The sequence below is a fragment of the Melanerpes formicivorus genome, unplaced genomic scaffold, assembly GCF_026170545.1.
Source record: "Melanerpes formicivorus ecotype bairdi unplaced genomic scaffold, bMelFor1.0.p_v2 SCAF_130, whole genome shotgun sequence".
NCBI lineage: Eukaryota > Metazoa > Chordata > Aves > Piciformes > Picidae > Melanerpes > Melanerpes formicivorus.
The window spans coordinates 1,027,158-1,051,203 of record NW_027142482.1 but is presented as its reverse complement, the minus strand read 5'-3'; the positions used below and the strand labels follow the sequence as shown (position 1 = coordinate 1,051,203).

Here is a 24,046-nt window from a genome sequence, read left to right as displayed (position 1 = left end):
GTGTTGGTTGTGTGTGTTGGTTGCTCTCAGTCTTTAATTCCCTTCAGCTGCTGCTCAGAGTCTGGCCTCTGGCAGAGTGCTTGTGCTCTTCTCTGCAGCTGTGGTGCTGTGCAGTGTGTGCAGGGGGCTGGTGTGCAGCCTGCTGTGGGATGAGATACTGCAGGGCTTCGTGGAATTTGTGGGCTGGAGGAAGTGTGGTCATGTCCTGCATGCTGGGAGGAAGCTTGATGGGTTCAGTGCTTTGCCTCTGCCCTGCTTGGGAAGTAGTTGTGTGGCTTCTCTGAATCCTCTCTTGGGCCTCCTTCCTTTCTGAGAGACTTTCCCTGCCCTGCTGACTGATGTGAGGCTCTGTGTGTCACTCCCCACCCAGAGAGTGGCTGTCAGTGGCTCCATGGGCCAGGGGAGGCCAGGGACAAGCAGAGTCCCTCAGGGATCAGTCCTGGGACCAGGCTGCTTCAACATCCATGTGGGTGCCATGGGCAGTGGCACTGAGTGCAGCCTCAGCAGGTTTGCTGATGGCACCAAGCTGAGCGGGGCAGCAGACAGCTGGAGGGAAGGGATCCCTCCAGAGGGAGCTGGGCAGGCTGGAGGGAAGGGATCCAGCCAGAGGGAGCTGGGCAGGCTGGAGGGAAGGGATCCCTCCAGAGGGCCCTGGGCAGGCTGGAGGGAAGGGATCCCTCCAGAGGGAGCTGGGCAGGCTGGAGGGAAGGGATCCCTCCAGAGGGAGCTGGGCAGGCTGGAGGGAAGGGATCCCTCCAGAGGGACCTGGGCAGGCTGCAGAGCTGGGCACAAGCCAACCTCAGGAGGTTCAACAAGACCAAGGGCAGGGTCCTGCAGCTGGGTGGAGGCAATCCCAGGCACAAATCCAGGCTGGAAAGCAGCCCTGAGGAGAGAGCCTTGGGGGTGCTGGGGGAGGAGAAGCTCAGCAGGAGCTCTCAGTCTGCACTTGTAGCCCACAAAGCCAAGCAGAGCCTGGGCTGCAGCAGCAGAAGTGTGGCCAGCAGGGCAAGGGAGGTGATTCTCCCCCTCTGCTCAGCTCTGGGGAGACCCCACCTGGAGTACTGCCTCCAGGTCTGGAGCCCCTATGACAAGAGGGATCTGGAGGTGCTGGAAGGTGTCCAGAGCAGGGCCAGGAGGATGATCAGAGGGCTGGAGCTGCTCTCCTGTGAGGACAGACTGAAGGAGTTGGGGCTGTTCAGTCTGGAGAAGAGAAGGCTCTGAGGTGACCTCATTGTGGCCTTCCAGGATCTGCAGGGGGCTCCAGGAAGGCTGGGGAGGGACTGCTCAGGATCTCAGGGAGTGATAGGACTAGAGGGAATGGAATGAAGCTGGAGGTGGGGAGATTCAGGCTGGAGGTGAGGAGGAAGTTCTTCCCCATGAGAGTGGTGAGGCCCTGGAATGGGTTGTGCAGGGAAGGGGTTGGGGCCCTGTCCCTGGAGGTGTTTAAGCCCAGGCTGGATGAAGCTCTGGGCAGCCTGATCTAGTGTGGGGTGTCCCTGCCCATGGAACTGGCTGATCCTTGGGGTCCCTTCCAGCCCTGATTCTGTGACTCTGTGTTGGTCCTTTCCCTCCCCTGAAGCTCTGTGTGTGGAGGGCATGCAGAGGCCTTGCTGCCTCCACCTGTGCTCCTCCCTTTGCTTCTGCCCAAGCTGCTTTTTGTTGGCCCCAAGCAGTGTCAGTGCCACATGCTGTGGGGAGATGAACTGCTGTGCCCTGCAGGGACCCAGGGGGCTGGGCTGGTGCTGGCATCCTGCCCAGTGCATTGCAGTTCTGTTACTTCATACTCCTTGGAAAGGCCTCTTAGGGAGCCTGAGACAGCTCCTGCTCTGCTGGCCTCCTGCCTGAGCTGTTTGTGAGCTGAGCTCATCAGATTGCTTTCAGAGCTCTGCTGCAAGGTTAAGCTTCAGGCTTCTGTCCCAGCATTTCAGACCTTCCCCCTTGCATTCTTCAAGCCCCAACCTGGGCAGGAGCTTGATGTACAAGAGGAGAATGCCTGGCACTTGTGCTGGGCACACTCAGGAGGGCTGTGCAGCTTCCCCATGCCATGCTGAAGCAGCCAGGTTTGATGTGGTCCTGCTTTACCATCAGTTCCCAGCCTCACAGCATCACCAAGGCTGGAAGAGACCTGGAGGATCATTGAGTCCAAGCTGGCACCACAGCCCTCATGACCAGACCATGGCACCAAGTGCCACATCCAGTCCCCTCCTGAACCCCTCCAGGGATGGGGACTCCACCACCTCCCTGGGCAGCACATCCCAATGGCCAACAACTCTCTCAGGGAAGAACTTTCTCCTCACCTCCAGCCTAAACCTCCCCTGGCACAGCTTGGGACTGTGTCCTCTTGTTCTGGTGCTGGCTGCCTGGGAGAAGAGACCAACCTCTGCCTGGCTGCAACCTCCCTTCAGGGAGTTGGAGAGAGCAAGAAGGTCACCCCTGAGCCTCCTCCTCTCCAGGCTAAGCAACCCCAGCTCCCTCAGCCTCTCCTCACAGGGCTGTGCTCAAGGCCTCTCCCCAGCTTTGTTGCCCTTCTCTGGACTCCTTCCAGCAGCTCAACCTCCTTCCTAACCTGAGGGGCCCAGAGCTGGACACAGGACTCAAGGTGTGGCCTAAGCAGTGCAGTGTACAGGGGCAGAATGAGCTCCCTGCTCCTGCTGGCCACACTGTTCCTGCTGCAGGCCAGGATGCCCTTGGCCCTCCTGGCTGCCTGGGCACACTGCAGGCTCATGTTCAGGCAGCTGTCAACCAGCACCCCCAGGTCCCTCTCTGCCTGGCTGCTCTCAGCCACTCTGCCCCCAGCCTGCAGCTCTGCCTGGGGTTGCTGTGTCCAATGTGCAGCCCCTGGCACTTGTTGGGTGCCATCCTTCTGCTGCATGCTCACTGGGTGCTGGGGCCAGGGGGGTGGTGTCTCAGTGTTCTTCCCTGGGAGGCTGGGGGATTCCAACCACCACCTGGAGCTTGCAGAGTGAATCTTGGAGCAGAAGACAGAAACCTTCAGCTCTCTCCCATGCTGCAGCCTGGCCTGCAGCAAACCTCTTTGAAGTGCATCTGCCTCAGGTGGGATGCTGGAGCTCTTTGAGCTTCCTTGGCTCCACCTGCTGCAGGTCACCATTGCTGTGTGCTGCAGAAGTGCATGAAGGCAGGGCTGTGGTGAGGAGAAGCTGCTCATGGAGACCTCCCCTCCATCAGCTGCAGCCAGCTGGGAGAGCTTCCCCCAGCGCTTTCAGTCTCACATGCTAGGAATTCCTGCAGGGCAGGGGGGAGGCCTTGGCTTGCCTTTTTTTTACCACCACCCCCCTCCTCCTCCTGCTTTTTTTAACTCCCCCTTTTGCCAGTTGAAGCCTCAAAAAGAGCTGCTGGTGTGCCCAGAGCCCTGCTGGGTTATTCTGAGCGGTGCTATGTTTAATGCACCCTGGGAGGTAGAGCTCTGCTGTGGCTTTTTAAAGCAGCAAGCATGGGCAGTGGTGTAAATCTGCCACCCAGTTAAGTGTCTGGCAATGCAGAGCCTGCTGCTTGCAGGCTGTGTTGCTATCTTGGCCCGAGGTAATGCAATATGCTGTAGCCCTTGACAGATGAAAGAGAGAGGGAGCTCAATGTAAACACGGCCTGAAGTGCAGAGCCAGCCCCAGAGCCCCTCGGCAGGGCAGGCCGGGGCCGGCCCCTGGGGAGCTTTGAGTAAGCAAACAGTGTGGCACTTCTTGTTCTGTCCCCTGAGCTCCTTAAGTAAATAGGTTTATGGCTCACCAGTGCTCAGCTGAGTAAAAGTTACCCTTCTTGTGGCCTACATAAGGCTGGGCTGGACTGCTTCCAGGGCTGCTGAGCCTGGTCTCGGTGCGGCGCTGCCAGGCTGCCTGCCCGGCCCCTGCTGCCTGCCCAGCTCCTGCTGCCCACCAGTGCTCCTGCTGCCTGCCCAGCTCCTGCTGCCTGCCCAGCTCCTGCTGCCCACCAGCACTGCTGCTGCCCGCACGGCCCCTGCTGCTCCCCCCAGCCCCTGCTGCCTGCAGAGCCCCTGCTGCCTGCAGAGCTCCTGCTGCCTGCCCAGCTCCTGCTGCCCCTCAGCCCTGCTGCCGGTGTGCTCTGGCCCAGCTCCCTCCCAGGCAGCTCCTGCTGCAGGTCTGCCTCTGGCTGCAGGAGTGGGATGACGTGTGGCCTGTGCACTGCTGCTCCTGGAACGTGTCCAGAAAGAATCCTCCCAACACAGGGTGCAGGATTGGGATGGCAGGGCCAGGGGAAAAGGTTAGGTTTAACTATGCTGGGGTTGGCCACCAGGCCTGGACCCACCCCAGGAGAAGCTGCAGCTCAGCAGTTCCAACTCCAAATGTCTCTGAAGGCTCTCTGGCTAAGGTGTGTGAGCTGCCCAAGGGGAAACCCAGACTCAGGCTGCAAAGTGTGAGACCCTTAGCCATGAGTCACAGAATGCCCTGGGCTGGAAGGGAGCTCCAAAGCTCATCCAGCACTCAGCAGGGGCATCCTCCACTAGAGCAGGCTGCCCACAGCCCTGTGCAGCCTCCAGGGATGGGACCTCAGCACCTCCCTGGGCAACCTGTGGCAGTGTTCCAGCAGCCTCCTGGGGCAGAACTTCTTCCTCACACCCAGTCTCAGTCTGCTCTGCTCTCATTTCAAACCATTGTCCCTGCTCCTGTCCCTGCAGGCCTTTGGCAGCAGTCCCTCTGCAGCCTTCTTGGAGCCCCCTCCAGGTACTGGGAGGTTACTCTGAGGTCTCCCTGGAGCCTTCTCTTCTCCAGGCTGAGCAGCCCCAGCTCTGTCCTCCTAGCAGGGGTGCTCCACCCCCCTGATGGTTTTGGTGGCCCTCAAAGGGTGGCAGCAGCACCACCTCTGACTCAGGATTTCCCCCTTTGTTTCTCTCTCCTTTCCCCCCCTTTTTTCCCTCCTTGTTTTGCTATCCCTTGCTTGTCTGGTTTGGAAGGGTGATTAACCTGGGGTGGAGCTTGCTGGGGTGCAAGTAGTGCCTGTGGTGCTCCACAAAGGAGCCTCAGCAGACCCTGGGAGAGCGGAAGGGGACCGCTGGGTGCAGGCAGCTGTGCACAGCCAGCTCCTCTTCAATCCAGCTGGCTTGCTTGGGATCAGCCCCTTGGAAGCCTCTCTGCCACTGGCTTTGGACAGTGCTTAAAATGCAGTAATCCCCTGCTGAGTATGCTCAGAGCTGGAGCAGCAGTGCAAGTTCAGCATTAAAGAGCATCTTTAAATAGCTAAGGGCATGGCTGGGCTTAGCTCAGCTGCTCTGCTGCAGCAGCCCAGGGCCAAAGGCTTGGGCTCAGGCTGCTCCATGAGAGTGGCTGTGCTGGGTTACAGCACAGCAGGGTGGGGGGTGTTCTGGGGGTGTTTTGGGGGTGCAGTAGAGGTGTGACAATGAAGTTCTGGCTCTGTCCACAGTTGATAGTCTTCAGGATCTTCAGTGCTGAGGTATTAACCCAGCTGCAGTGGGAAGCAGGAGCTGGGGCTGTGATCAGCTGAGGCAGACCTGAAAGCCCCTTCAGCCTGGCAGTTTTCACTGCTCTGGCTAAACAGCAGCTGTGAAATGCTCTCCTTGAAGCCAGGCAGAGGGATGTACCCCAGGGTCAGGCAGGGGGGAGCACAGAGGCTTCCCTGGTGTCCCACTGGGTTCCTGCAGCAGGCTGCCAGGGGCTCAAGGGGGAAGAGCTGCTGTGCAGGCTGGTGGGGGAGCCCCACACTCTGCTTGTGGCTCCTTCCCTCTGGCTGCCATTCTGCAGCACACACAGGCTCTGGCTGTGCAGGAGACACCCTGGGCAGAACAGGAGGAGGAAAGAGTGCTCCTGCCTGGGCCAGGTGCCTGTCCCTGGGGGCCTGGGGGGCAGAGGCTGAAGCTGGGTGCAGCAGGCAGGAGCCCAGCGGAGGCTTCCTAATGGAAAAGCTGAGGTCTGAGCATCACTGCTGCCCCACCTTTCACCACTGTCATGGCTTGGGTGTCATGATGAAGGCTGGTGTGTGCTGAACAAACATCTCCATAACCTCACTGTGCCTGGTGTGTCCTGCAGTGGAGCAAACAGGCAGATGGAGCTGCAGACAGGCTGTGGAACTACTGACGGCGTCCGGCCTGGGCGTGTGCCTGTGGCACAGGGAAGCAGACAGGATGCAGCTGACAGCACTGCTGGCCTGCCTGGAGCCTGAAGACATCACTGACCAGGGCCCCAGGGAGTGCTGTGTAAACACTGCCCAAAGGGGCACCAGGGGTAGAAATCTGGCATGGGGGAGAGGACCCACAGCAGCCCCAGGCAGAGCTGCAGGCTGGGGGCAGAGTGGCTGAGGGCTGCCAAGCAGAGAGGGACCTGGGGGTGCTGATTGACAGCTGCCTGAGCAGGAGCCAGCAGTGTGCCCAGGTGGCCAAGAGGGCCAGTGGCATCCTGGCCTACATCAGGAACAGTGTGGCCAGCAGGAGCAGGGAGCTCATCCTGCCCCTGTGCTCAGCACTGCTCAGGCCACACCTTGAGTCCTGTGTCCAGTTCTGGGCCCCTCAGGTTAGGAAGGACACTCAGCCACTCTGCCCCCAGCCTGCAGCACTGCCTGGGGTTGCTGTGGCCAATGTGCAGCCCCTGGCACTGGGATGTGTTCAATCTCCTGCCCTTGGCCTCTGTCCAGCCTGGCCAGGTCCCTCTGCAGAGCCTCTCTGCCCTCCAGCAGCTCAACTCCTGCCCCCAGCTGGGTGTCAGATTCACTGCTGATGGACTCAATGCTCTCATCCAGATCAGCAGTGAAGATGTTAAAGAGCAGAGGGCCCAGCACTGCTCCCTGGGGCACAGCAGTGGAGCTAACCACCCCTTAGCTGTTCAGAGGCCTCAGTGCCCAGGGTGGCTCTCAGCTGGCTGAGGTCCCTCAGTGCCTCTGCCCCAGCAGGGTCCCTCCCAGCTGCAGCATGGGGAGGGGGCACAGATCAAGCTGTGCTGGGGGTTAACTTTGTTTCTGAGACATGAGGCCCAAGTGATGGATCTGGCTGCACAGTCTGGGGGAGGCAAATCAAAAGGGATTCCATTCTCCTCTGCTGCCCTCAGAGAGAAAGGAAACCCTGAAGGAAGTGTTCTAGGCCCAGGCTCAGGAAGGCTGTGAGGTGGGAGGGGGCTGATGGCTTTTGTTTGCTGAGGGCATCTTGCAGCTTTGAGCTTTCACTGCTGGCAGCAGCAAGGCAGAGGTTTAGCCTTCACCCCAGAATCCCCAGGGGATGTGTGTGTGTGTGTGAGGGCTGCTGTGTGCTCCTGCTGGTACTGCAGGCTCAAGGCTGCTGCTGACCCTGAGCAGTGTCTCCTGCCTGGCTGGCCCCAGAGGCTCAGTGTTTGGCAGCAGTGTCCACAGCTGCTGTGTCCTGGCAGCTTTGGTCTCACAAGGCAGCAGACCCCACCTCTGAGGTCAGGGGTTGGGTGCAGGCTGAAGCTGAGGACGTTGGCACTGTGTGGAAGTGGAGTGTAGGGGCACTCCATGGACAGGGGGTGACTGAGGGGGCAGAGTCTGAGGGAGCTGTGCCAGCAGGAGCAGGTAGAGGACAAAGATGACCCCAGCAGGAAACAGGAGGTGAGGCTGGGAAGAAAGGAGGAGAGAGCTGGGAGGGTGGCAGTGTGAAATGTGCAGTGGAAGTTACTGCAGAGAGGGAGGTGAAGCAGAGCAGGGCAGAGGAGTGGGAGGAAGAGGAGGAAGCAGTTGGGGACTGCAGCTGCTGGAGGCACTGAAGAGACTTTTAATTGCAGCCCTGTGCCAGGGAGCCTTGGTTCTGCTCCCCTGGGCTGCAGGGGGCAGGAGGGGTGCAGGGGGTGTGCAGGGGGCAGGGGGTGTGCAGGGGGCAGGGGGTGTGCAGCAGTGCAGGGGGCAGGGGGGGTGCAGGGGGCAGGGGGGGGGCAGGGGGCAGGGGGTGTGCAGCAGTGCAGGGGGCAGGTGGTGTGCAGGGGGCAGGGGGTGTGCAGCAGTGCAGGGGGCAGGGGGTGTGCAGGGGGCAGGGGGGGGCAGGGGGCAGGGGGTGTGCAGCAGTGCAGGGGGCAGGTGGTGTCCTGCTGTGCTGCTGTCCTGCTGGCTCTGCAGCCCAGGCAGATCCCTCTCCTGTTCCCAGGCCCGGGGCAGGCACGTCAGTAATGTCACTTGTGGTGGGAGGTGGTGCTGCAGGCTGGCTGCAGATGCTTCTGGAGCAGACAGGGAATGCTCTCTGCTTCTGCCCTGTCTGAAGCTGCTCCTTTGAACTGTGCAAGCCTGGGCTCCTGTCACCTGGCAGGAAGGCACTGCCCCTCCCTGGGGCTGGAGGGAGACCTTGCCCTCGTTGGTATGACCCAGGCAGGCTCCTTCTAAATCCCCTGGGGGCCTTTCTAAGTAGGGAAGGGATGAATCTGTGGCTTGTGCATTCTTTATGTCTGGAGGGATGAAAAACAATCATGGAGGGTTCCCAAAATTCATCTGGACTCAGTTGTGCTTCACCTCTGTGTGGGATGCCAGGGCCACGTGCTGGAGAGCTGCTTTGGATGCTCCTGCTCCCTCAGAGGCTCTTCTGGGCAGCCCAAGCCATGGCTGCACAGCTAAGGTGTTGTGGATGCAGGGCAGATGGCAAACAGTGGCTGCAGTTTCAGGGAGAAACAACCACCCCACCCCCACAGCAAGGCCTTCTGAAAGGGGAAAGCAGAGGAGCCTTGGAGGTCAGCATGAGCTGGAGTCGAGCCCTGAGCAGGGGGAGGGGTGGGAGCTCAGCTCAAGGCAGGTGTGCCATGGCTCTCAGTCTGCTGCAAGCTCTCTGTCACTGAGCCACAGAATGGTTTGGCTTGGAAGGGACCTTCACAGACCCTCCAGTCCAACCCCCTCCCCCCTGCCCTGCCCTGCCCTGGGACATCTTCCACCAGCTCAGGCTGCTCAAAGCCCTCTCCAGCCTGACGTGGGGCAGAGGTGGAGCATCCACAGCTATCCTGGGCAGCCTGTCCCAGTGTCTCACCACTGCCACTGGACAACATCTGTTCCTTGTGCCCAGCCCTGCCCTCTGGGCCCCTCAGGCTAGGAAGGAGGTTGAGCTGCTGGAAGGAGTCCAGAGAAGGGCAACAAAGTTGGTGAGGGGCTTGGAGCACAGCCCTGTGAGGAGAGGCTGAGGGAGCTGGGGTTGCTTAGCCTGGAGAGGAGGAGGCTCAGGGGAGACCTTCTTGCTCTCTGCAACTCCCTGAAGGGAGGTTGTAGCCAGGCAGAGGTTGGTCTCTTCTCCCAGGCAGCCAGCACCAGAACAAGGGGACACAGTCTCAGGCTGTGCCAGGGGAGGTTTAGGCTGGAGGTGAGGAGGAAGTTCTCCACAGAGAGAGAGATTGGCCATGGGAATGTGCTGCCTGGGGAGGTGGTGGAGTCCCCATCCCTGGAGGTGTTCAGGAGGAGACTTGCTGGGGTGCTGGGTGCCATGGGTTAGTTGTTTGGGTGGTGTTGGATTGGTTGCTGGGTTGGATGTGATGAGCTTGGAGGTCTCTTCCAACCTGCTCTGCTCTGCTCTGCTCTGCTCTGCTCTGCTCTACTCTGCTCTACAGCTGTCTGCCTCTCTTTTCTTGCTGGCAGGTTTATCCTTCAGCCCAAGGGAGTGATTCACAACCAGCTCTTGGAGAAACAGAGGATAGCTGAAGAGAAGATTAAGGAACTGGAGGTAAGTTTGTGGCAGGCAGGGGGTGGCAGAGGCAGGGGGTGGGAGGTCACCAGGATGCTCCTTGCTGCATCCCTCCTTTTCAGTTGGTACTTTGCACCCTGGGGGACTGCAGGGTGAAGTGTAGAACCTCTTCACAAGTGAGCCCCAGGTGGCTCATGTCACTTGGTTTCTCTGCTAGCTCTGCACCCCCAGCAGGGGCTGGCTGGTCACTTTGTGTGAGCAGCAGGGGTGAGGGATCCCAGTGAGATCAGCAGGGCCATGGGAGTGTGTGTGTGGTGCAGGCAGATGGTGTGAAGCTCTGCCAGTGCTGTGGCTGTTGCAGGTTCAGTCTGGCTCAGGACAATGGCACAAATTGATGGAAGAGAAACCCACTGAGGACTGCCCAGCCTGGGGGAATGGCATCCTGCTCAGGGAGCCCCTGGAGGCTGGGCAAGCATGAGAGGGGAGCAGAGCACTGCCCTCCCTGTCCTTAGACCCTGCCCTGGGCATGCATCTGTGGCTGCTGTTGAAGACCTGAGCTAGGGGGAGGTGGGGAGGTGTGGTCAGGGCAGTCCTGTGCTGGGTTTGTCAGGGCAGAGAGGATTGTGTGGCAGGGGTGTGTGTGCAGGCCCCAGTGCTCCAGCACACCTGCTGCTGGGGCCTGCCCAGCTCTCAGTGCCGGCAGGTACAGGGCACAGCTCTGGAGGAGATGCTCAGAATGTTCTTCCCCAAGGCCAGCAGTGCATTTAGTGACCCTAAAATACAGCTGCTAGGAAGCCCCATTCCTGAACCAGCTTGGCACAGCTCAGCCCTGGGGAAGGTGAGTGTTTGAGACAGGCAGGAATGGGAGGTCAGTGCTCAGACCCTCTTGGGCCTGTGCAGTTCTGCCTCTGTTGTCTCCTGCCTGTGGCAGAGCAGAAGAGGAGTCTGGGGGGGGGTTGTAATTCCCTCTTAAAACTCAGCTTGCCTGGGGAAAGTGACCTCCATGGGCTGTGGTGCCTGCAGTGCTCTCTGGGCCAGGCACTGGGGGGCTTCTGGCCAGCACCCTCCATGGACAGGCTGCATTTGGAGGGTACTGTTAATGCAGAGCAGGTACAGGATTTTGTGTGGCCATGTGATGAAGTGATTGCATCCCAGCTGCTCTGGAGCCATCCCAGCTGCCAGGGGCTCTGTGCAAAGGCAGCCCTGCAGCTGGCCTTGGGGAGCACCCCAGGAGAGTGTCTGGGTTTGGAGGCAGCTGGAGCATGTTTGGCAGCCTTGGTTGCAGCCTGCTTGCTGGGTCCACCCCTGCTGCCTCCCTTGGGCTGTGGTCAGCTTTGTGGCTGCTGTGCCCTGCAGCTGTGCAGCTCAGTTTCTTCCTGTTCCTGGTGGGGGAATGATCTGATTCTGGTGACCTGAACCTCTGGTTGCTGAGTTGGGCAGAGTGAATGGAATTCCCCCCAAATTCTGGCCCTTGCTCTTCCTGTCCAAAGCCCAAAGCTGGCTGCCTTGCAGATGTTTGTCTGCTCCCTAGCTCCCAGCTGTGTGAGCCTCTGGTCAGTGCCCCTGAGCTGGGGGTGCCCGCAGAGGTGGTAGGAGTGGGAAGGTGGCTGCCAGAGGGGTTGGCTTTCCTTCCTGAGCAGCACAGGCAAGGCTCAGGTTGCCCAAACTGCCAGCAGGTCAAGGGAGCACTCAGGGCCAGCTTCTGACTGCCTGGCAGCTCTGTGGAAGAGGGTTCTCCTTAAGCTCAGGATCCCCAGGGAGGAGGACAAGCTTGAGACTGGCAGCTGCTGGAAACTCTCTCAGGGGAAGTACCTGAGTCCAAGTCAGAGCAGGGGATTTTGCTGTCCTGAAAGCACGTTGTGAGGGAAGCAGGCAAGAATGTGAACCTTTGACCTTGTGCTTCCACTGCATGCTTAATGAATACCAAAGCAAGAGAGGCTGAAACCTCCCTCCACCTGCCATGGGAACCTGGAGGGCTTCAGTGCCTGGGTTTGTGTTTGGCACTGCTCACCCCCACGGTGCCTGCTTGGCTTTCTCCCTGAGCTGAGCAGGGGCACCTCCATCCAGCCCTCTGGCTGCCCCTGGAGGCTGAGCTTCAGCCTTGCTGTCAGGATGCTCTTGCCAAGGCAGTGTGGAATGTGTGGATTTGATACCAGCCTGAAGCTGAGGAATGCTCTCACAGGGCTGTGCTCCAGACCCCTCCCCAGCTTTGTTGCCCTTCTCTGGACTCCTTCCAGCAGCTCAACCTCCTTCCTAACCTGAGGGGCCCAGCACTGGACACAGGACTCCAGGTGTGGCCTAAGCAGTGCAGTGTACAGGGGCAGAATGAGCTCCCTGCTCCTGCTGGCCACACTGTTCCTGCTGCAGGCCAGGATGCCCTTGGCCCTCCTGGCTGCCTGGGCACACTGCAGGCTCATGTTCAGCCTACCATCCACCAGCACTCCCAGGTCCCTCTCTGCCTGGCTGCTCTCAGCCACTCTGCCCCCAGCCTGCAGCACTGCCTGGGGTTGCTGTGGCCAATGTGCAGCACCTGGCACTGGGATGTGTTCAGTCTCCTGCCCTTGGCCTCTGCCCATCTGCCCAGCCTGTCCAGGTCCCTCTGCAGAGCCTCTCTGCCCTTCAGCAGCTCAACTCCTGCCCCAGCTGGGTGTCAGATTTCCTGCTGATGGACTCAATGCTCTCATCCAGATCAGCAATGAAGATGTTAAAGAGCACAGGGCCCAGCACTGCTCCCTGGGGCACACCACTGGTGCCTGGCTGCCAGCTGGCTGTGGCACCATTCAGCACCACTCTCTGGGCTCAGCCTCCAGCCAGTTCCTCACCCAGCTCAGAGTGCTGCTGCCCAAGCCAGGGGCTGGCAGCTTGGCCAGGGGTTTGCTGTGGGGGATGGCCTCAGGCTGCACCAGGAGGCTTAGGTTGGACATTTGAAGGCACTTCTTGACTGCAAGGGTTCTTGGACAGTGGCACAGGTTGAACCTCCATCCCTGGAGGGGTTCCAAGAGGCAGAGGGCTGTGTTTCAGCACCAGCCTGGCTGAGGTGAGGGGCTGGCAGAGGCTGCTCCTGCAGCCCCAGGGGAGCTGCCTGCTGGGCTGCAGCCATTGGGTTTTTCCAGCCCTGATGCTATCAGCCTCTTGTTGTGCCTCACAGCCAGGGGGGGATGTGTCCAATCTATTTTGAAAGCATTCTAAAGGGATGAGCACAGGCTCTTTTTAGCTCAGCACTGTTTGTGCAGCACGAGGAGAAAAAGCAAGTAATGTTTTCCTTGCCTTGTTTTGGAGGAAACCTGACCTGGGAGCAGGGCTGTGTGGCAGGAAGTGTTCTCCACCTCCACTGTGGGGGCTGGAGGGACCCTGCCTTCCAGTGGGGCATTTTCCAAAGAGCCAGCCCTGTGATGTGACAGAGGCATGGAAAACTGATTCTTGGTGAGGGGTGGGGAAGGTGATTGCCATGGGGTGCTCCCTGCTCCCCTCGGGCAGCCTGGCTCTGCCCTGCTATATTCAGCACCTTTGGCTGGCAGGCGGTGGCAGCCCGAGCGGCTAAAAATAACAAACAAGGAGGAGGCTCTGCTGGGCAGCTCTGTCCACCCTGTGCCCCTCAGCTTAGCTGCACTGGGGAAGGGGAAAAAGCAGCCTGCAGCCTCTGGCTGGACTGGGGTCTGGGTTGTAACCCCTGAGCACAGGGTCGCCGCGGGTTTGCCTCCCCGGCACTGCGCACGGGAGGCTGAAGGTGGGCTGCTGATTGCTTGCTTCTCTTTCTGCCTGGAGCAGGAGAGCTGAGCCAGGAGAGCTGCACCACAGTGCTTGATTTCTAGCTGAGGAATCCCTCCCCTGAGCCCTACAATTCTGTGCTCATTTGCCCTGTCCAGCACAGAGGATTTCTTTGCTCTCGGTGGTGGTGGACTCCTGCGGCTTGGCTGGTGCTGCAGGGCTCCCTCCTGGCCAAGCCAAGCAGTGTCTGTACTGCCATGCCTCATGGGGAGCAGACACCAGGGGTAGCAACAGACTTCTTCCCTGGTGCTGCCTGGGCACAAGCTGGCTGGGGCTGCAGCTTCCATTCTAATCTTCTTTCTCTAGGAGCTTTAAAGTGGCTTTGCTGCAGCCCTGAGACGCTGCAGCCCTCCTCCAGCCGCCCACCAGGGCATCTCTGGTGGCTGCCACAGCCACCTTTGTACCCTGTGGGAGCAGAGGTTTAAGCAGGCCAGGTGTGGCTGGGGAGAAGTGCCTGAGGCTGGGAGCTGGTGGTGCCCTCTGGGCAGCTGTGGCTGGGGTGGACCTGCTCGGTGTGGCCCTGGCGTGCTGTGCCGCAGCCCGGGGCAGCCCACAACAGCAGCCTGGAGGCCAGGCTGAGGGTGACTTTAATGATGTGAAAACAAACCTGAGGCCAAGCCTGAGGGTGGCTTCAAAGATGTGAAAACAAACCTCTCTTGAGTTTTGTGGTGGAACCTGCAGGCCACTGAGCGGCTGGCAGGAGGTAGCAACTGTGAAGCTGCTCCCAGGAGACCAATTCCTTCCTGGAGTGGACAATGCAGGAGCTCATCCCCTGGTTAGCTCCAGGAAGGTGTGAGGGGCTCTCTAAGTAAAGAGGGGGCAAGGAGGAATGCTGCTGCTGGCTTTGGAGGGGGGCAGCCTGAAGAGCAGCCCTGTGTGCTGTAGCCTGCAGCAGGCCTGGCTCTGGCTGGGTGTGCTGTTCCCCTGCTGCGGGGCTGGCAGGCAGGCACGTCCCCAGGGCGCTGTGGGAAGCAGATGCTGGCACAGAGGCTTCCCCTCCTTGGCAAGTGTGTGCACAGACAAGGCCAGGCCCTGGCCTGCCTTCAGCCCTGTTGGCTTTCTGGCCTGCTTGGTCTGCCCTGAGGCAGGCCAGCGTGCCCCTGTGGCTGTTCTTCCTGCAGAGCCAAGCCTGGGGCTCTGTCTGCCCTTGCCCTCTGCAGAGGCACAGAGCTGCTCTGGCAGGGGGTGTGCAGGTTTGGGGCACTGCTGGGGGGCTGCTCTGAGAGGTGGGGTGTTGCAGGGTGCCTTGCTGTGGGGCTTTTGTTTGGGTTCTCTCTTTGAATGTTGCTTGGGGATTGCTTTCCCCCTTCTTCCCCTCTGGCCTTACCATATCTGATGTCTGGGCATTCAGAGGGCTGCTGTCTCCTCCTCTTGCCCACACTGCACTTTCATTGACGCTCTGGCCACCTCCAGATGTTGTCTGCCCTCACAAGGGATGCTTCTGGAGGGCAATTCCTCCTTGGAGCTGGGGTCTGCCTCTGTTTGCTGTGGGGGGAGGCTGACAGCTGGTGTGGGGCCAGGTGGAACAGGGGAGTGCAGCTATCATGTAGGACTAACGTTTGGCCTAGCGTGAATCCATGCAAGGAGGAGACTCTGGAGACTCCAGGGGGTGTGGAGGTGAGCTGCAGAGCCCCACTGCATCCTTCTGAGGACCAGCTCAAGCAGTAGCCTTCACCTGCTGTGATCTTGGGTGTCTGAGGCAGCGGCATGTGCCTGGGCACAGCCCTTTGGGCTGGGTGATGTCAGTTCCTGGGAAGTCCTTTTCATCTTCTTCTGTTGGCTTCTGTCCTCCAGCCCTGAGTCTGTGCTGTCCCTGAGGCCTTGCTCCTGCTCTTCAGGCTGCAGAGCTGGAGGCTCAGCTTGCTTCTGGAGGGCCTGGGTGGTCCAGCTGCCTGCCTAAGCCTGCTGTCAGCTGGGGAGCATCCCCAGGCACAGCCTGCACGGGCAGAGCTGTCAGCCCTGCCTCACCCTCCCCAGAGAGCCTGCTTTGGAGGAGGGAGCATCTGAGGCTCATTCCTTCCTCTCTTCTGCTTGGAGGCACGGCTGGCTGGCAGGGAGGAGAGTCTGCATTCTCATTCCTCAGCTTTGACCTGAGAAACACTCAGAGGGAGAAGCAGCAGCAGCTTGAAAGTGCTGGGCAGGCTGAGGGTGTCCAAACCAATTCTTTGTGGGGCAGCCCTCTGAGCTTAGAGGGGATCTCAAGGATCCTCTAGTTGCAAGTGCCCATGGCAAGGGGGTTGGAGCTGGAGGATCCTTGAGGTCCCTTCCAAGCCTCTGACTGGCCTGGGGCCACACACCCAGGGGGAGCTGGGACACAGCTAATGCTGCTCTGGTTCCTTCTGTCCCCTGACCCAGCTCTCTGGTTGGCAACATGAACAACAGGCCTGGCTGCTTGCTCCCAGGGCTGGGAGGAAGGAATGACTTCACTCTCTTCTTGCTGTCTAAAGCCTTCCAGCCTGCCCCAGTGGCATCTGCCACAGCAGGAGAGCTGCATTCTGGCAGCCCAGCCTGACCTGTGCTGGGTGCTGCTTCTCTCCTGCACATGGCATCACCTCTGCTCCCAGAGGGAGGGAGGGTGGCTGTGTGAGGCACCTGGAAAGGGAGCAAATGCTCCTCAGCAAGCACAGGAAAAGGAGGAGCATCCTCTTGGAGCACTGCTTCTGGTGTCTTAGCTAAAGATCAAACACAAGTGTGCTCTGCCTGGCAGATTGCACAAGCAGCCTGCCCTGGCTTCAGTGGAGCACAAGTCACTGGTTGCAAAACATCATCTGCTGATCCTCCAGGCACAGAAAGGAGGAATCACATCCTGGGGGGGGGATTCCCACCCCTCTGGAAGGCTTCCCCTGCTGGGATGGCTGCTGAACACTTCCACACCTCGTGGGGTTGTGGAGGGTGGTCATGGCTGCTGCTGCTCTGGGGGGCAGGAGGTGGCTTTAGGATGGAATAGAGCAGGTTGGAAGAGACCTTCAAGCTCATCACATCCAACCCAACACCACCCAACCAACTAACCCATGGCACCCAGCACCCCTTCAGGTCTCCTCCTGGACACCTCCAGGGATGGGGACTCCACCACCTCCCCAGGCAGCCCATTCCCATGGGCAATCACTCTCTCACCTCCAGCCTAAACCTCCCCTTTAGAGCAGCAGGGGGCAGGGGGCTGCCTTTGCCAGCCCGGGGCTGCCCTGGGGGCTCAGCATTCACTGCCACAAGTCTCCAGGCTCTGTTTGAACAGCTTAATTAAGTCCTTCTTTGTTAGCCCCCAGAGGAGGGAGGGCTGCAGAGTGAGCCCCCAGGGGAGGGAGGGCTGCAGGGTAAGCCCCCAGAGGAGGGAGGGCTGCAGAGTGAGCCTCCAGAGGAGCTGGGAGGGCAGAGACTTGAGGAGGGGAGGGCTGGGAGTCGATGACTCTCTTCTCACTGCTCTTGGGGTGGATCGTTGTGGATTTCAGCAGCAGGAGAATGTTTGCCCTGGGTGTTGATTGCTTCCTTTCCAACCCTTCAGGAGCTAGGTGCTTGTACCCCAGAGCTCCTTTTAGGAGGTGGAGGGAGGTCTGTGCTGATCTTGCCAGGGTTTAGTGGAGCAGCTGGTGCTGGGTCGGACCTGATGACCTCGAAGGTCTTTTCCAACCTGGTTACCTCTGTTCTGTGCTCACTCATTTCCACCTCATGGGAAAAGCCTTCCCAGCAAACTGTGGCAGCGTGCTTGCCCTCCCCTGTGATCAGAGGTAAGTGCAACCCCCATTATGCATGAACCAAGCACTGCTGCTGCCCTCTCTCAGCGATTTTGTGCCTGCCCAGGGCCTGCATTTCGTCATCTGGGGCTGGCCCCACCGCCTGTGTTCGGTGGTGAGCGTTGGGCTGCTGCTGTGAGGGCCCTGGAGTCACTTGGGCACAGAGCTGGGAGATAAGCCTGTCTTTGTAATCCTAAGCCAGGGTCTGATTCATTGTCAAAGCTCTCCTTTGTGCCTGGCTGCAGAAGTATCCAGAGCAAGCAGCAGGCTGAGTGTGGGTCCCTCTGCACATTCCTGCTGCCCTGAGTCACAGCCCAGTCACAGCCCAGTGCTGCTGCCCTTGCCTTAGTCACCAGGCCCTGCAGTCCTCCCTGGCTGCCCTGCCTGCCAGCAGCTCTGGGGAGGGGGATTATCTCTGCCTGATAAACCTCCCTCCTGCCCCCATCTCCTCCATCTGGCCTGGGGAGAACAGGAAATGATTCTTTGGGAAGCCTGCCCCTGCCTGCAGGAGCCCAGCCCCAGCCCTGAGTCAGCCTGGCAAAGCCACACCTTGCAGGGAGCTGGGGAGGCCCTCAGCTGCCTGCCAGCTGCCCTCCTCCCTCTGCAAACCTCCTGCCTGCCAGGCAGCCACTCCAGGGGTGTCTGGAGTGGGGGCAGTGTGGTTAGCTGGGGTTGAGTTCCAGGGGCTGAGGCCCTGTTGTAGTTTGCCCTTTGCAATGGCCTCGCCTGGGCAGGACCTCATGGGGTGAAAGGTGTGAGGTGACTCTGCAGAGGGCAGGTTGCTGGGAGGTGCTCTGAGGAACCCTGCTGGTTCAGCAGGGCCACAGAAACCCAAGCACCACACCAGGGAACTCAGCACATGTTGCAAGAGGCAGTTTGGTGAGAGGCTTCCTCCAGCCCAGCCCAGCCCAGCCCAGGGGAGTGTAGGCTGAGCCTCCCCCTTCCCCTCTTTGAGCTGGCAGGGCTGCAGGGTCTGACCTGAAGCTGTGCTGTGCCTGACGCTGTGCTCTGGGTCACTCACACATTGCTGCTGCCACCTGCTGAAAGGCTCCAGGCAGGCTTTTGGGTGGCTGGGCTGCAGGAGCTCACAGGAACAGCCCCTCAGCTGCAGGGAGCAGCTGTCCTCCCCCCTGGCACAGGCTGCCCCATGGCTGCAGGTCCCTGCAGTGTGTTCTCAGCAGGGCTTGGGGACAGGAGGCCTGCTCTGCAAGCATCTTGCCCTGCCCCTTCTCCTCTGGAAGCTGGCCTGCCTTGGTGACAAGCATGGCAGCTGCTTCTCCACATGAGCTTCCCAGGGCCCTGGCAAGGGTGGGAAGCCCTCCTGGTGGAGCTGTGGTGGGGTTGGTGCACAGGGAGGGAGGGGTTGGTACAGTGAGGGTGGGTTTGCACCCTCTGCTCCTTAGGCAGGTGCTTGTGGAGCTCCTCCTGAGCTGGCAAGCTGTGATGATCTGCCCCCAGCTGCCAGCTGAGCCACTCACCCTTCCCTGCTGGGCTGGGAGAGAGCTGGAAGGGTGACAGAGAGCTCCTGAGATGAGGCCAGGAGCTGGATGGTGCAGCAAGAGCTGCATGGAGAAGCACAGCCAAGCAAGGAGTTCGTTCAGCACTGGCCCCTGGCAGCCATCCCCTGGGGAGCAAGGCTCCACCACCTCTCCCAGGGGCTTCACAAGACAAGCACCAGCACCCCAAGTGTGTCCCACTCCCCCCCTTTCCTCTTCTGTCCTCAGCTTCACCTGCTGAGCACCATGTCCTGGGGCCTGGAGTGTCCCTCTGGCCAGCTGGGGTCAGCTGGGTGCCCCCCCAGCCTGCCTGCTGCTGGGGGGGGAGCAGAGGAGTCCCTGCTGCTGGGTGAGCTCTGCTCAGCTGGAGCCAGAGCATCCCTGAGCTGCCAGCACTGCCTCCAAACCACAGCCCCACACCAGCTGCTGGGGGGCAGATGAGCCCCAGCCCCCCCCCCCTCCCCAGCACATCAGTGCTCTTGGGTGCTCGATGTCTGCTCTGCTCTGCTCTGCTCCAGAGGGGTTTGAAGCAACTGAGGGTCCCCATTGCTCTGGGGAAAGAGTGGCCAGGGGGAAACCCAGCTGAGTCACCACTTCTCCTAGGTGCATGGCATCATCGTGCAGTCAGCAGCACCCAGCTGGGCTCCCTGCCCAGGGCAGGTCACTCACTCTTGAGCAAAGCCTGGGCAGCTTCCTGAGAGCAGCAGAGCTGCCTGGGAGGCCTTGGAGTGGCTCTAAATATTTGGTGGTTGCTGTGGCCTGGCAATTCCCAGGGTGTGCACTTGCCCCAGTGCTGGGCTGGGAGAGGAGCAGGGCTGGGAGAGGACCCAGCAGGGCTGGGAGAGGAGCAGGGCTGGGAGAGGGAGAGGAGCAGGGCTGGGTGAGGACCCAGCAGGGCTGGGAGAGGAGCAGGGCTGGGAGAGGGAGAGGAGCAGGGCGGGGTGAGGACCCAGCAGGGCGTAGGGCTGCCTGCAGACCCCCACCCCACCCCCCTGCTGGTGCCCACTGCTCCAGCTCCACCCAGAGCACAGACAGCTGGGTGCTGCTTGGCAGGTCCCCTCCCTCCTCATGTATGGAGCCCAGATGAAGCCTCCTGAACAGGGAGTGTGTCCTAGCCCCAGCAGCTGCCCTGGTTTGGTTTGGGTGGCAGCATCTTCTTCAGGGTTGGTGTTCAGACACCCCAGCACAGCTGGCCTGCATCTTGCTGCAGGCACTGCAGCCCCTCCTGGCTGGGGAAGGAGACTTGCTGGCAGGGGCACTGGCCCCAAGGCCTCCCAAAGCTAGGGGTGGGGAGGCAGGGCCTGCACTGCCTTCTGGGGGCATCTCCTGCAGTCTTGCCCCTGCCACCTGTTCTGCCCCCGGCCTGGAGCTTGCAGCAGGAGTGCTGGCTTCATGTCCCAGGGCAGGGGCAGTGTGGGGCAGCAGGGGGGTGGGGGGCTGACACTGCAAGTGAGGAGTTGGGTGAGAACTGGAGGGTGGTCTGTGGTGGCAACAGGTGAGGTGCAAGAGGGGCAGGGCAAGTGGCTTGCTTGCAGGGTGCATGCCAGGCGTGCTGCCCCCCTGGAAAGCTGCAACTGCAGCCCCTGCTCCCTCTCCCAGTGCCCTCAGCCACCTGCTGCTGCCCTTCTCCCCTCTGTGATGGAGGGGCAGGGCCTGCAGCCCCAGGTCCTTCCTCCCTGCATGGTGCATGGGAGGTGTTCCTCAGGCAGCTGCAGGCTGGCAGGGGCATGCCAGCTGCCCTGCCCCTGGCCACAGCTGGAGCCCTGGGCTGGCAAACAGCTTCCTCCATGGCTCTGCCACGCTGGGGAGACAGCAGCAGCTCCTGGCAGTGCCCAGGCTCACTGCAGAGCAGGGCCCTTTGTGAGCCAGCAGCTTGGGCCCCCCTGGGAGCAGAGTGCCCCCTTCACCCACCCACTGCCAGTCCCCCTTCCTGGTGCTGCCTTTAGGCTCTGTGGCTCAGCACTGGCATCTCCTGCTGGTTTGGGTACCTGCCTTGGCTGGCCAGAGGCCTGCAGGAGCTGGTGAGGAGGTGGCTGGCACTGCTCCATGGCCCTGCTGGTGTGGGAAGTGGGTAGGAGCTCTGGATGTGCAGCCTCTGAAGTCCCCAGGGCTGCTGTGGGCTGCTGGAATCCTGACTGGTGAGCACTGGGGGTGCTGGGGCTGCAGAGAGCAGCAGCCTGTGGTGTCATGAGGCACCAGACCCAGCAGTGCACCTTGGCTGCCTCTGGAAGTCTGCTGCCATCTGTACAGCAGGGAGTTAGGAGCTGGAGCAGACCTTGAGAGGAAACCAGGGAGGGAGAGGAGGCAAAGCCCAGGCAGGGGTGAAGGAGGGCTGCAGGGCTGAGGAAGGCATGGGCTCAGGGAGGCTTGGGGATGGGGTTTGGGAGGCTGTGAAGTCTTTGCCCCCCAGGGAGCAGACACCAGCAGCCTGGCAGATCTGGCTGGACTGGAGCAGCCTCCAGGATGACTTCAGAGCTGTGCTGTCAGCTTGTCCCTGGGCTCTGGGAGCTGGCTGGACTGGGCAGCTTGCTGCTGGCACAGCTCCCTGGGACAGCACACTGGGGTGAGATGGAGTTTCCTGTCTAGACCCCAGTAATCCTGGGCCGGAGGGAGGGGTTTGCCTGCAAGCTGCTGCTCCTCTGATGACCAAAGCAGAAGCCAGGCCCCAGCTGCTGGGGAGGGAAGGCCTGGCTGCTGCTCCGGCTGCTCCTCGCTGCCCCTCGGCCCAGGCTGCCTCACAGCAGGGAGGGCTCTGGCACTGCCTGCTGCCAGCCTGCAGCAGGACTCAGCAAGCCTGCAGCCCCCCAGCTGCAGGTGCAGAGTTGCACTGGATGCCCAAGGGATGCTCCTTGAGCCCCCCGTGGAGAGTCAGCCCGGAGGCTGCTTTTGAGAGCAAAGGCACCAGGGGCAGCTCAGCTCCTCAGGGCTGAGGGACATGAGACCTGCCTGGGCCTGCAGGCAGTGCCTGGCCTGAAGCACAGCACTGAGCCAGCCCTTGCTGCCAGCTGTGTGGCTCCAGCAGCCCTGCTCCTGGGGCAGGGCAGAGCACAGCCGTGGGCACAGGCAGCCCCCACGTGCGTGGGCCCCGAGTGCTGCTGCTCTGTGCCAGGCCAGCCTGGGGCTCAGGGCCCCTTAGCCCGGGGGGAGCTGGCCCCAGGTGGTTGCCAGCACTGCTTCCTACCAGGGCAGGCTTGAAATGCCACTGACCTGTGAGAGCAGAGCTGCTGGTGCAGCCTGCCAGGCTGCTGGGGAGGCTTCCCTGTGTGGCTCTCCCCAGGTCACTGCCAGGCCACCCTGTCTGTGGAGAGCTGCTCCCTGCAAAGGTGGCCTGCTGCTTCCTGAGGGGGTGTGGAGAGGGCAGGGAACCAGAACCATGCTGTGGATGAACCTAACCACATTAACAGATGTTTGAGTGGTGAATGAATGAGGTCAGCTCCTCTGGTGCCAGGCTCCTGCAGGCAGCAGGGTGAGATGGAGCTCAGTCCCATGCAGGACTTGGGGACCTACCTGCCCCTGCAGCCTTCAGGCTCAGTTCCCCAGCTGTGAGGCCCCTGGAAGTCTCTCTGGGTAGGGGCAGAGGGCAGGGCAGGGGCCCTGTGTGTGTGGCAGGCTGGCAGCAGGAGCCTACATGGTGCCTCCTCTCCCCCTGCCCTCCTGACCAGCTGCCCTTGGGCCTGGGGCCCTCTGCCCTGCCCATGGCCCTGGCTCTCCCTTGCAACCCTCCAGCTTGGAGACACAGGGCTGGAAGAGAGGTCCTCCTGGCAGGGGCATCTGAGATGAGCACCCCCAGGGGCGGCTGCAGCTCCCCTGTGAGGGGAGGGAGGGATGGAGAGCGATGGCAGCAGGGCTGTGCTATGGGGCAAGGACTCTTCCTTCAGCTGTGTGTCCCAGCCCCCTGTGGCTGCAGGAGCGAGGGGGGGGAGCTGCCACTGCTGCTGGAGTTTGCTGTTGGGGCTGCTGGAGGCCTCAGCACTTTCATTCCTCCCCAGGCAGGATCAGATTTCCTTTCCCTCCCTCCCTTCCCGTGGTTGCTGCACCTCGGCAGCAGCCCCAGCAGCTCTGAGGAGAAGGTTCCAGGGGGAACAGAACCCAAGCAGCTCAGGGTGCAGGAACGAGCCTCTGCTCTCATCTGGGCACAGCTGCAGCTGTGTGTGGCCTCAGCAGGCTGCCTGCAGCTCTGCTCTCAGCAGGCCAGCAGTGCTGGGGGGGGACATTAACTCTCCTCTGGGTTCTCTGCCTTGCAGCAGAAGAAGTCCTACCTGGAGCGCAGCGTGAAGGAAGCCGAAGACAACATCCGGGAGATGCTGCTGGCCCGCAGGGCGCAGTAGCTGTGGGGCTGCCCCACAGCGCCGGCCTGGGGCTGGCCTGGGGCCGGCCTGGGGCTGGCCTGGGGCAGCTTTGCCTCTGGGCACTGCTGGGCGAGCCCTGTTCTGCAGCAGCAGCAATAAAGCCTTCCTCAGCAGCCCCAGCTCAGCTCTTCTGCCTCCTGGGTGGCTCCCAGTGGCTGCCCTCCCCTGGGGGGGTCTGAGGGAGGAGGGGCTGAGCAGGGAGGGGGCTGTGCAGGGAGGGGGCTGTGCAGGGTGGGGCTGTGCAGGGTGGGGCTGTGCAGGGAGGGGGCTGTGCAGGGTGGGATCTGAGCAGGGAGGGGCTGTGCAGGGTGGGGCTGTGCAGGGTGGGGCTGTGCAGGGTGGGGCTGTGCAGGGTAGGGGCTGAGCAGGGTGGGATCTGAGCAGGGAGGGGCTGTGCAGGGTGGGATCTGAGCAGGGAGGGGCTGTGCAGGGTGGGGCTGTGCAGGGTGGGGCTGTGCAGGGTGGGGCTGTGCAGGGTAGGGGCTGAGCAGGGTGGGATCTGAGCAGGGAGGGGCTGTGCAGGGTGGGGCTGTGCAGGGTGGGGCTGTGCAGGGTAGGGGCTGAGCAGGGTGGGATCTGAGCAGGGAGGGGCTGTGCAGGGTAGGGGCTGAGCAGGGTGGGATCTGAGCAGGGTGGGGGCTGTGCAGGGTAGGGGCTGTGCAGGGTGGGGGCTGTGCAGGGAGGGGGCTGTGCAGGGTGGGATCTGAGCAGGGAGGGGCTGTGCAGGGTGGGGCTGTGCAGCGTGGGGGCTGTGCAGGGTGGGGGCTGTGCAGGGTGGAGCTGTGCAGGGAGGGGCTGTGCAGGGATGGGGCTGAGCAGGGTGGGGCTGTGCAGGGAGGGGGATGTGCAGGGTGGGGGCTGTGCAGGGAGGGGGATGTGCAGGGAGGGGGCTGAGCAGGGTGGGGCTGTGCAGGGTGGGGCTGTGCAGGGTAGGGGCTGTGCAGGGAGGGGGCTGTGCAGGGTGGGGCTGTGCAGGGAGGGGGCTGTGCAGGGAGGGGCTGTGCAGGGTGGGGGCTGTGCAGGGTGGGGGCTGTGCAGGGTGGGGCTGAGCAGGGTGGGGGCTGTTCAGGGAGGGGGCTGTGCAGGGTGGGGGCTGAGCAGGGTGGGGCTGTGCAGGGTGGGGCTGTG

The 24,046-nt window shown here is 61.4% G+C and overlaps 1 protein-coding gene across 1 annotated transcript in view; it reads left to right on the top strand.

The window, feature by feature from the left end:
- The window catches only part of PFDN1 (prefoldin subunit 1), a 28,349-nt gene extending 5,318 nt beyond the window's left edge, over positions 1-23,031 (top strand). Inside the window, exons 3-4 of the mRNA XM_068168057.1 lie at positions 9,532-9,616; positions 22,814-23,031. Coding sequence (XP_068024158.1) covers positions 9,532-9,616; positions 22,814-22,897 — 169 coding nt within the window. The 3' untranslated portion in view covers positions 22,898-23,031. The remainder of the gene's footprint in view (positions 1-9,531; positions 9,617-22,813) is intronic.
- The last annotated feature ends 1,015 nt before the right edge of the window (positions 23,032-24,046 follow it).